This window comes from Haliaeetus leucocephalus, unplaced genomic scaffold (genome assembly GCF_000737465.1).
Source record: "Haliaeetus leucocephalus isolate CR32 unplaced genomic scaffold, Haliaeetus_leucocephalus-4.0 Scaffold840, whole genome shotgun sequence".
NCBI lineage: Eukaryota > Metazoa > Chordata > Aves > Accipitriformes > Accipitridae > Haliaeetus > Haliaeetus leucocephalus.
In genome coordinates, this window is record NW_010973276.1 from 2096821 (window position 1) to 2108584 (window position 11764).

General features: G+C 60.0%; 2 protein-coding genes across 4 annotated transcripts; one reads left to right on the plus strand and one right to left on the minus strand.

Annotated features, from left to right (window-relative positions):
• The first annotated feature begins 5811 nt into the window (after positions 1 to 5811).
• On the plus strand, positions 5812 to 6570 carry TMEM119 (transmembrane protein 119). Its single transcript, XM_010582270.1, has one exon. It carries the CDS (start codon positions 5812 to 5814, stop codon positions 6568 to 6570), a length of 759 nt encoding a protein of 252 aa, XP_010580572.1.
• A 1083-nt stretch (positions 6571 to 7653) lies between these two features.
• Positions 7654 to 11372, minus strand: ISCU (iron-sulfur cluster assembly enzyme). Of its 3 annotated transcripts, XM_010582095.1 has the most exons (6): positions 11261 to 11370; positions 11076 to 11189; positions 10694 to 10804; positions 10006 to 10084; positions 9523 to 9627; positions 8109 to 8197 (listed from the first exon to the last, which is right to left on the minus strand). In XM_010582095.1, the coding sequence occupies exons 1-5, from the start codon at positions 11342 to 11344 to the stop codon at positions 9530 to 9532; spliced, it is 486 nt and encodes a 161-aa protein (XP_010580397.1). In that variant the 5' UTR covers positions 11345 to 11370; the 3' UTR covers positions 8109 to 8197; positions 9523 to 9529. The 3 variants fall into 3 exon arrangements, with proteins under 3 accessions (XP_010580395.1, XP_010580397.1, XP_010580396.1); XM_010582093.1 differs by lacking the exon at positions 9523 to 9627 and having other exon boundaries at positions 7654 to 8197; positions 11261 to 11372; XM_010582094.1 differs by lacking the exon at positions 8109 to 8197 and having other exon boundaries at positions 8231 to 9627.
• Between the last annotated feature and the right edge of the window lie 392 nt (positions 11373 to 11764).

The following is an 11764-nucleotide window of genomic DNA, read 5'->3' on the forward strand; positions in this document are numbered from 1 at the left end:
CTCGTGCCGCGGTGTGGGAGCGGAAAGGGTGGCGGTGCTGGGGCGGAAATGCCGGGGGGTGGAGGGACGGGGACGGGCGCGCTCGTGGCGTAACGTGTTCCTGCCCTGCGGTCACCTACAGCGAGGTGACAGGACGACTCCGGGACCGCCACTGCCCGTCGGGGTGGTCCTGTGCGCTGCTGGTGTGCCCAGGGCTCATCCCAGGTGGGCAAATGGTGGTCGCAGGCTCTCGGCCTCGTAGGGCGGCATCGGCCCAGGCTGTCCCTGCCTGCTTGTGGCTGGGGCCGGGAGGGATGGGGAAAGCAAAGCCATGAGCGGCCACCGAGGGTCCCACCAGCTTGCCTGTACCCCCGGGGACTGAAGGGGGCTCAGGTTTGCTCCCAGGTCCCACCTCTCCCTGGTGTGCAGGTGTTGGTCACTCCTCGAGCCACCAGCCTGACCCCTTCCCTGTTCCCAGCCCTGGGGGAGCCACCCGAGGAAGCAGAAATGGCCCAGGATCGTCTCTGCCCTGCCAGGCTCGGTGTCCCCACATTCCCATCCCTGCCTGGGCCAGGCTCAGCATCCCCATCTCTCCATCCCCATCCCTGGCCCGGCCAGGCTCAGCATCCCTATCCCCATATCCCCATCCCTGCCCCAGTTGGGCTCGGTGTCCCCATAGCTCGATCCCAATCCCTGCCCCACCAGGCTCAGTGTCCCTGTCCCCATATTTCCCCCCCCACTGCCAGGTTCAGCAGCCCCATCCCCGCCCCACCACGCAGCTTATGCCACCCTCCACATTTGCAGCACACACTTGGGCAGCGAAGCGTTTCGGCACACGCTCGAGGCATCGCTGTGCCATCTCGTCCCCGAGCTGAGCCCTGGGTGCGCAGCTGCCTCGAAAGCCGCTTTCGGGGGTGGCCGTCCCACGGGTGGGTTGGCAGCGTGGCCGCTCACCTGCACCCTGGCCGCCCCGGCCCCACTGCCTGTTTACATAAATGCTCTGCTTCGGATATTTTCCATCTGGGGCTGAGCAGCCTTGCCAGCCCCGCTCCCTCCTGCAAATGTAAATGTTTATGGGTGAGTCAGCATGGGTGAAGGGATATGCAGCCAGTGGGGGTGGCCGGTCCCCGGATGGCACGCCCTGGCAGTGGGCTCTCCAGTGATGCCACCCTGATCTGACCCCACTGTGTCCTCATGCATGCAGATGACAGCGCCCTGCCGTACCAAAAAGCAGCCGCAGGAGTTCATGGCTCAGCCATAACGAAGGTTTATGTGCCTCCGGGCTGTTGGGGCCAGGCTGGGGAATGGGAGCCCGCAGCAACCACTGTCACCCCCAGCCCCAATTTCTCTCAGAGGCAAAGGGATGCTCCCATCATCCGGCTTTACCCCACAGTGGCTCGTCCCCCCGGTCCAGGTGAGGATGAGGCTCAGCAGGTCCCAAAAAGGCAGATGGGTGCAGGTTGGAGGGATTGCTCCCACCCTCATCCAGCCCTGCGCCTGCTGCTCCAGAGCCGGAGCCCAGCGAGGATAAACTTTCCTCCACCACCGAAGCACGAGCCGGCTGCCAGGAGCTGGGAATCGCCCTATTTGGCATAGTCAGCAGGTCCTGTCGGGCTGCCATCTCCCAGCTCACGGCAGAGGAATCTGCAGGAAGCCAGCGCGGTGTCACAGCAGGATCCTCGGGCCATGCCACCCCGGCAAGCCTTCGTGCCGTGCAGTGGGATTGGCAGCATGAGGTGCGCGGGGCTGTGTGTGGCATGGGGCCGTACACGATGCCGTGCAGGGTGCTGCGCATGATGCTGAGCACGGTACTTTGCACAGTGCTGCGTGTGGCACGGTGCTGTATGCATGGTGCTCTGCACACCGTGGTGCAGCTCCGCAGGATCAGTCCCCACCGGGTATTTTGCTGGCGCAGCAAAGTGCGGCCCAGTGAAGCAAATTACAAGCAGAGCAGGGCCGAAATGTCTCAAATTGCAGGTTACCTCGGGCCGGCTGTGCCGCTGAGCCGAGCCCTGTGGGTCCCAACGTTCCAGCTGCCCCAAATTACAAAGCGGGGCCCGGGCAGCACAGCCCTGCCCAGTGCCGAGGGGCCGAGCCCTCCCCAGCCGCAGGCAAAAACAGCATCGTAATGGCCGGTGTGTGCTGGCACCGGGGGCTGCCTGTCCCCATGCCTCCGCCGCGCTGGGAAGAGCCCAGGGCAGGGATGGGGACCCTGGCTGGGGGCAGTGGGGACCACAACTGGGGAAGGGTGGGGACCCTGGCCAGGGTTGGATGGGGACCCTGGCCAGGACGGGACGGGGACCTTGGGCAGGGAGGGATGGCGACCCTGGCCAGGGAGGGATGGAGACCCTAGACAAGGAATCTCAGCCCAACGCCAGCATCACTGGGCCCACGGTGGGGAATCACAGCCCCATCCCCATCTGGGCTGCAGGAGCGAGTCCGGATGCCGCTGGCGCTCCTCCAGGCTGGCTCGCCTCAGCAGCGTGGCCGCCCTCGCAACCCCCGGGCCTCCCCTTGCCTTTCCCCCTTCCCCTCTAAGATTTCAGCACTGATTGTTTAAGGCCAGGAAAAGCCGCCCCAGCAGCTGCATGGAGCCGCCGGCTGCAGACAGACGGACGGACCCGTTATTTCTGGGAGCCACGATTACATTCGGCGACGCTGGGAGAAACCTAAATGGCGCCGGTTCCCCTCTGGCTTACTGGTGCCAGCATCGATGGGGACAGGCACCCTCACCCCAGCCCCGTGGTGGTCGCAGTCCCTGGGCGTTGGCGATGGCTTTTTTGGGGGAGATCTGGCCGGGTCCCCGGGGAGGCGTAGAGGCGAATAGCAAGAGGATGAGGTCACCCGCCGGCGGCTGCAGCCTCTTGAGCAACTTCAGCCCAGGCGGAGGGGACTGCGGGGGGGCTGGGACCCCAGTCCTGGAGACTACCCTGGGGAGCTGCATGGCTGCTGCTGCCACACCGGCCTGGGGAACCGCAGGAGTGGTTTTCTGTACCCCTGCCCGTACCCCGAGGCAGAGATACCTGTGCCGGAGCATTTCCAGGCTGGGATGTTTAGGAAATGGCCTCCTGAAATCAAGGTGGGGGGTCCCAAGCCCCATTTGCCCCCATGCTTATGCTGCCAGCCCCCAATAATGCTGGGGCATCAAGCCCGAAACCCTCACTGTCCCCCTCGGACCCTAGGTGCTGCTTGGCCTCAGTGGCCATGCCCCACCGTCTCGTGCCTGTGCCCAGGGGTTGGGCTGGATCTGGCCCTGGGCTGGCATGATGGGGGGCCCAGGAGCAGAGTGAAAGGCAGCTGGGTGGAGGCCATGCTTGCTCCTGGCATGGCATCACCAGGAGGCATTTTTGGGGTGCCAGCACCACTGTCCCACCATGGTGGCTCAGCTACTTGGCCAGGGGACAGGGTTTATACCTTTGCCCTCGTGGATAAAAAAGCACCTTTGCAAAAACCCTCCCTTGTGACACCCCCCTTCCCCACTTGCACCCCAAAAAGTGGCCCCTTCCAGCAGCGCTGCTGGGATGATGGGGGGCACCAGGTTTCCCCCCCTTTGCTGTCAGGGCAAGAGGCCAGGAAGCCCCCCCAGCCCCCAGCTGAATCTCAGCTGGGAGGGGGCCGGGGGCCGCCTGCCCCTCACCGGCCTCCCACACTCCCTCCCCAAACCAGCCCTAATGAGAACAAGCTGGTCCCTGGCTGCGGCACAGGAGGAGGAGAAGGAGAAGGAGGAGGAGGAGGAGGAGGAGAAGGAGGAGGCTCCATCCCAGCAAGCAGCAGAAAGAGGCGCAAGGAGGTGAGGTGTACGGGACAGATCCCGTCGTCCCGGCTCCCTCCTGCTGACGCGGCGGCTGCAGGCGAGGTGAGGATCCCGCCGGCAATGCCAGCCTGCTCCCCCAATTTTGGGGTGGCTCCCGAGCAGGGCGCAGGCTGCCCCGTGGCTGGGGGTGCTGCGGCGAGGACTGGGCATGGTCCCCGCAGCGGGAAGTGGGATGGAGCCGGCCATGCAGCCGTGTGCCTGGGCACGGTTGGGAGGATGCTGCGCCTGGACAACATCAAAATCGTGAATTTCCCAAGCATTTGGGGAGCGAAGGGAAGCGGAGCGGGGTTCGCTTGCATCCGGCCAAGCTGGAGCTGGGGACGTGCTGTGGGTCTGGGGGTGGGTGAGAATGGGGATGGGATAGGGTGGGGAAGGGGATGGGGATGGAAGGCTGACAATGGCTGTGGCAACAGGGTCTGCTCTTGGTACTGATTTGGGCTTCGGTCAGCCCCTCCACGGCTGTGGCTGCTCGTCAGCTCCGCTTGCTAATGGCGAATTAATGCCTTCACCTTCCCCGGGACCCGTCTCCCCGCCATGGCCGAGAGGCCCCTCTCTGTGGTGAAGGCAGCAGAGGGGCAGGATGAAGGGGCTTATCCCAGCCCCCCAAAACCCCTCGTCTTGGCAGTGCCGCTGTTACTGCAGCGAGCCCAGAGCCCATGGCAGCGGCGACGCCTGTGGTGAGCCGGGAGGGTTGGGGGGTCTGGGGGTCCGGGGGCACCTCCCACCTCTGCCGCCGTTTGTTTGCTCTGGTTTAATGCAAACCAGATTTTGCAGCCAGGAAGGAGCTTGAAAGCCAAGTCCCGCTGCTGGAGTTCCTCCCGGCTTGCAGCGCTGCTGGGTTGGGTTTGTTGGGGGCGGAAAATGGGAAGCGGATGGGATTTGGGGGGCCCGAGGTTGGGGGAATTCTTCTGGGGGGGGGTCCCTGCTGACGGACCAGGGGAGCTGGTTCCTGAGACTTTCCCGTGGGGCTGTGCGGAGGGGGAGAGCTCTGGGAACGGCTCGATGGCATTACGTGGCGTGGCGCGACAAAAAACTCACTGCCATCCCCCAGGAATGTGCCGCGACGTGCTGGGGACTGTCGCACCCCGCTCCAGAACCCCACGGGGGTGAGGAGCCCGGGGGGGGGGCTCACCCCGGCTCATAGCTTTGGGCTGTGCGCGGGGATGGGAAACACTTATTGACATGTCCTACAAAGTGCTGTGGGCTGTGGCTGCCGGTGAGGGGCAGATCCAGCCCCATCTGGCACAGAGTGGCACGGCAAGGGAATGGACCTGGCCTTCACCCTTCACTGGGGATGCTCAGGCAGCCAGGACCCCCCCCTGTTCACTGTACCCAGCTCCAGGGCTGCCCCTTTACAAAGACTTTTGGGGAGGGGTTGTCCCATGCCCCGTCCCAGCACCGCTTGGCCACCGCAGCAGCACCAGGGTGAAATCCTGCTGCCAACCTATTTTTAGCCATGTTCAAGCTGGGAATCGTTTGTAACAATCCGTGCCGGGACGAGCGGTTGGGAAATGCCGCTTGCGCCGGGGGCCGGCCCCTCGGCAGCGTCGCCTGTGTCAAAGTTTCCACTGGAAACCTCAATTTTTCAGGAATTTTCTAATCAGCCAAATGACCGTTGTCTGAAGCCAGTTGTTGGCAGCAGCCCCGGTCTCCTCGTGTGCACACAGCATCCCCCAGGCTTGAGCAATTTGATTCAGCTGGTTTCCATCTATTTTTTGCAGTGCGCCGTTGCAAAATAAACGCAGACCCTTGCTCAGTGTCGGGGCAAGGAAACCAGAGCTGCGTTTTGCTTTTCTTAAGCAAATTCAGCCGGGTGAATAAGCGAGCGCCCGAACTAACTGTTGGTGGTTCAACGCTTGTGCTTGTCCCTCTGTGCCGGAACGGCATGCGGGGCTTGGGGTGGGTACACCGTGGGGCCTTGCTTGTGGCAGGGCTCGGGGGTCTTGCTCCATCGGGGTGTTAACGTTTTGCTCTCCCCTCTGCATCCTGCAGGCCGCCGTGCACGAGCCCCAGGGGACATGGCGGTACGGCCAGCGATGGGCATGTGGCTGCTGCTGCTGCTGCTGGTGGCCCCGGCGCACTCAGCAGCACCCCGGCACACCGCGGTGCTGGCCGACGGCGGGGGCAGCGGGGACGGTGAGGAGGTCTCGGCCGCACCACCCATCCACCGTGTGACGCCGGGGACCGGCCCGACGTTGGGGGACGCGGCGGGGACCACAGTCACCAACAGCTCGGCGCCGGGTGGCATGCTGGACGGGCTGGTGGACTTCTTCAAGGAATACATGCTGCTGGTGGTGGTGGTGGGCTCGCTGGCCTTCGTCCTCCTCTTCATCATCTGCGCCGCCGTCATCGTCCGGCAGAAGCACAAGGCATCCGCCTACTACCCTTCCTCCTTCCCCAAGAAGAAGTACGTGGACCAGCGAGACAAGGCTGGGGGGGCCCGGGCTTTTAGTGAGGTGCCCGAGAAAGCCCCCGACCCCAGCGCCGAGGAGCCCCTCGACTGCAGCCGGCAGCTGCAGGCAGACATCCTCGCGGCTGCCCAGAACCTCAAATCCCCCCCCAAGGCACCGCTGGCCAACGGGACCCGGGGGGAGCAGAAACCCCCTGCCGAGGAGGAGGAGGAGGAGGAAGGAAGCAAAAAGTTAGGCGATGAGCAATCCACTGAGCCCCCTCCCCAAAATGCAAGTGCTGAGGAAGCAGTGGGTGCAACGGGAGCACGGGGAGAGGGGGCCCCCAACGCAGCCCAGGATGGCTCCCCGGCCCCCCCAAGCGTCTAGGGCAGGGACCCGGTCCCTGGTGAGCTCCGGTAGCCGCCGGCTCAGGGGACGCCCCGCGGACACGCGATGGACGTGGTGGTTTGTTGCTCCATACGTACGTGGCGGCTCAAGAAAGCCCCGATGAAGGCCCCCCCGCTCCACACCCAAGACTCCCCCCGCCCCCAGGGCCCACTGACCCTTGCACCGGCGGGATGCCGTGGCAAAGCCATGACTTTTTTTTGGCAGGCGATGTTTTTCCGCAGTGCTGGAGTTACCATCAGCCCCACTGCTCCAGCTGCCCAAGGGGCTTTTCCCACCCCTGGGCACTGGGTGGGTGCATGCCCCCCCCAGCTCTGGCTCTGGCCCCCCCCAGTGCTGTGCCAGGCAGCCCTCGCTCTCTGCCACCTGTCACCAACTTTCTCCCAAATGTTATTTTACTAATTAGCAGCATTCTGGTCTGTCTGGCCAGGAGCTGCATCCCTCTGGGCAGAGGCATGGGACCACAGCTGGGGGGGGGGTGTCTGTGCAGTTGTGTGTCCCCCCCCCCCCCCGGGGGGGGGGGGGGGGGCTCCCCCTGACCTTGGGCACCATGGGCTGGCTTTGCTGATCGCTGCAGCCACCGAGGACGGGATGACCTTGGCCATCCTTGCCCAGCTAATGGGAGAAGGGAAGAGGATTTAGAGGCAAGGACCCACCCTTCCATTTTTCTGCCCCAAAGCCGTGACTTGAGGGCAGCCCAGAGCCCAGCTGGACTTTTGCCTTATTTTCTTAACTCCTTCAGCTAGTAATAAAGATGTTTCCTATGCAGATCTCCTCTCCTGTGTATTTCTGCAGCTTGTGGGATGGCCGAGGCACAGTCCCCACAACTTTTTCCTCCTTCAGGGCCCTCCCTGCATCAGGCTGCTGTTGGGGTGCAGCCAATTTCAGCTCCAGCCCTGTGGGGTCCACACATGACCCCAGAATCCGGCAGGCGCACCCGGCCTGGCTGTGCTTCGGGGTGAAGGTTATCTGCGTGGGTGAAACCCTGGGAGCCGGGGGAACGTGCTTATCGTTCACAAAATCTGTACACCAACACGCCATTTCGGGGAAACTTTTATCTCACAGCCTGCAGCCAAGGGCGGGGGGGGCTGCAGTGCTGCCACATGCCTCTGCACCGGGACGCAGCTGTGCCTGGCAGGGATGGCAGGCAAACCTGCAAGGCAAAAGAGGCTTTTCTGCCTGGAAAGCAACACATCCCCATATCCTTGCATCCCCATACCCCTGCAACCCCACATTTTGTCCCAGCTGTGGGGCAGGTAGGGATGCATCCCCATGTCCCTGCATCAGGACAACCTTTCCCCTTGGAAGAGCGTGCTGGCTTTTATCTCCCTCTTGCATTTCGTCAAGGGGCTCCCACAAGCACAAGGAGCTGATTCTGCCCCAAAGTGGATGTGGGCGTCTGAAGTTTCCCTGATTTTTTTTTTTTTAATCCCGGAAACCGCAGGACCATTCCCAGGGAGCGAGGCACATTCCTCGCTGCAGGAAGGTGGCAGGAGACAGGGGCCATGCTGAGGGCCAGCAGCCGGCACGCAGGGCGGTGCTGAGCTGAGGTACTGCCAGAGCTGTCTTGCAAGCAACAAACCACAGCAGCAACCACACTTGGCCTGCTCTGCATTTAAAAAAAAAAAACAACCAACAAACATGGACAGATACATCAGAACAAGCTACTTATTTTTAAATGCAGTTTTTAATGTTTTTAAAACACCCTAGGTATGAAAGAAGGCAAGTAAGATTTCTTGGGGTGGTTTAAAATCTTAAGAGCAGGCAAAGTTTTCAAATGTGTTTTCTGTTTGTTTTGGAAATCTATGGAAATACTCCCCTGGGAAAGAGCAACCACCAGAGGGCACAGTGGCCTGGAGCACGGAGGGTAAGCCAAATGGCAAAACATTTCATTTTCAAACGTTGGTGTGCCCCCAGCTCCCAGGGAGCCAGCTCACACTCACTGTGCAAATCCTCAGTAGCTGAGCATCAGTGACGCTCTCCCCACGACCTGTTCCCCCTGCAAAGCTCAGCTGAACTGTGCCTGGCAGGGTGCAGAGGCATCATCTGCAGAGGGCACAGACCAACCCCTGCTCCCTTGGGAGCTTCCCCTCAGCTCTGCACCCCAGCTGTGCTATTGCCCTCCTGGGTTCAAACCCGAGGGTGCATTTACTCTCTTTTAAACAGAGTACTTGGCCAATCCCAAGGGTTGCATTCTTATAGAAGACACTCCAAAATTAAGATTGTTCCTCTAATGGGAGCTTAAAAAAAAAAAAAAAAAGCAAGCAAGCATTAGTAATGACTGGATGCCAGCAGAATCAAGCCCTGCTAGCTTTGGTCTGTGCTTCCTGGATTCCTGGAGCAGTGACACCCAGCTGCTACTTGCTGGTCTCCCAGCAGTGTATTTATTGTCAGTGCCCTCTAGTGCCTGCCAGAGCGTCCCGGCAACCCACAGAAGAGAAACTCGCACACAGGTTGCAAAATGAAACTCCGACACAGCTGAACTTTGTGGGCAGATGTGCTGCCCCACATTTGTATACTGCATCGTTACACAGACTGATCTGCAGTTCCTACATAAACATTAAGACCAAGGCAATGTTTCCCACCAAATTCTGTAAAATATTAGGCAAAACTATACATCTTCCAAAAAAAGTGCAGCCCTTCCAGGACCGGAACAGCAGGATTTTCTCCCCAGAGAGAAGTCACCGAGTTCTCTGCAGTTGAGCAGTCTTCTTCACTCAAACATTTCAAACACAGTCGTGACAGGACACAGGCTGCCGAAATACCCACATCCCAGTCATGTAAGCACTACAAGAGTGGCTGTACACACATGAACAGTGACAGGTTGTGCGCAAGTTGTGCGTATCTTACAGCTTCATTTAGTAGTGCGCAGGATCCTACTAATAGCTAGAATAATTGCACTGCAAATTTAAGTGGAATGAGAACAAGCTTTACAGTCACTTTAGGCATTGTTTGCTTTCTTCTCTGACTCTTCTTTGTTTGGATCCTGCTTCAACTTGTAATCAGCCAAGGCAGCCTTGATTGCGTCTTCAGCCAGCACTACAAACAAAACAAGTATTTCAAGGACAGCTAAAAGTAATTTAGAACAAAAGATGCTGTAAAAACAAGAGCAGCCAGCAGTGACCACCACTGCAGGTAGCACCAGTCAGCGTCTTAGAAGTAGAATGTCAGAATCTGAACACTTATTATCAGTCTGCTGAGCTATGGAATCCAAAAGATGAAAGAGATCTGAAATCTCTTAAAATAACCCCAAAATCTGGACATAAGCAAGTTTCTCTTGTGGGCTAACCTTAGCTGTTCCTTGCACAGAAACTTTATTTGGAAAACAACATTCAGAAGCATCTGCGCTGTTCCCAGAAGCCTCCCTCTCAAATACAAGCTTGTGTTTGAACTTTCACCGTTTAGTCCTTTACTTACTAGAGCAGTGCAGTTTGACTGGAGGAAGGCAGAGTTCTTTAGCAATATCAGTGTTCTTGATTTTCAGCGCTTCGTCAACCTGAAATACAGTTAGTACGTAGTCACCGGTCACATGAAGTACAACATGGACTACAAAGGCATTTGCTAAGAGTGCTTTCAGAGCCAAGAGAATCCACACGGAAGAACATCTCAACTGCCAGGGGCAGTGAAGGATGGCAGAATTAAGGAATGTCTCGGACTGAGCAGTGGTGGGAACAAACCAAAGCATACCAGTGTTACAGACTGAGTGTTATTGGATGGGCTGCTCTAAGGCTGCTTATCTTCTATCATAATACAGAAGCGCATTGCTTGTTTGGCAGAAAGAGAGATCTAAATGACCTAAAGATGCTCCATAATTAAGCTTTCTTCCAGAATCTGGGATCAGCATGTTTTGATTTGTTGCATAAAACACAAAGTACTTCCCTACAGATTAACAGATTCTTGGAAAAGGCAACTATTACCCCAGAAGTCAGGCCACTAACAGAGTTGACAGTCGCTGCTTTCTGCATCACTGTACTGCGCTGCACAAAGTCAGTACTGGGATTCTTAGACTACTGTTTCCTACACAGTCCCAACAGAGAACACAGGTAGGTTCAAAGCTTTGAAGGCTTTCCGTGGTGTCACCTCCGATCCCGGCGGGGACCCTTACCGTTTTCCCTTTGACCCACTCCGTCGCCAGCGAACTCGATGCGATCGCTGATCCGCAGCCGAAGGTTTTGAAACGGGCATCAACAATCCTCCCGTTCTCGTCCACTTCCACCTGCGAGAGCGTCGGCAGCACCTCAGCAGCTGGCTCAGCTCTACCAGGCACCCCAGAATCACCTTCTCAGGCCCAGGCAGGGCCCTGGGTCCCACCACACCCTCGGGACAAGCCTGCCCGGGCCCCAGGGGACATTTCGGGAGGGGGGGAGGAGGAAAGGCCGCGCTGCACCCCTAAGGGGAAGGGGACGAGTCTGGGCCTCGCAACAGCCCTAGGCGACCCCCCGCCCCCACCTACCCCGTCCCCGGTGTCAGCGGGTCCCCAAGGTCACCTGCAGCTTCATGACGTCGCCGCAGGCCGGGGCGCCCACCAGGCCGGTACCCACGTTCTTGGCGTTGCGGTCGAGGGAACCGACGTTGCGCGGGTTTTCGTAGTGATCCACCACCTACGAGAGCATCGCGTCACTAACGGGCACCGTACCTATATCCCTTCCCATCCCTTCCCGCAGCCCCTCACCTTCTTGTGGTAGCCCCGCCTGACGGCCGCCTCCCCCCGCCCGGGCCGCAGCAGAGCCGCCCCCGCCGCCCTCAGCGCCGCCATCTTGAGCCTGGCGGGAGTAGGCGGGGCCGCACCGCCTTTTTTTAGCCTCGCGCGGGAAGGCCACGCCCCCCGCGCTGCCTCAGGCCTGGCACCGCCGGGCGCCCACGTTTTACCCCGGGCGCGGCGGGGTTCGCCGTGAAAAGGAGGCGAGGGCTGAAGGCCGCCTGGCGGAAAAAGCTTCGCGCTGTCGCTAAAGCGATCGATAAATGCTGTTTCCAGTCACGACGCCGTTTTTATCGCGATAGCCAGCGCATGTGCGACGGCCACACTCAATATGGCGGGCGGGCGGTGCTGCGCACGCCCCGGCCCTCCTCGGAGGCCCCCTGAGGACCTGGTCCCGAGGTGCCCGCGGCGCCGCCTGCGCCTTAACCGAGAAGACAAGGGGTCCGGCCCCGGCGGCCCTCACCGCAGCGCGGCCTC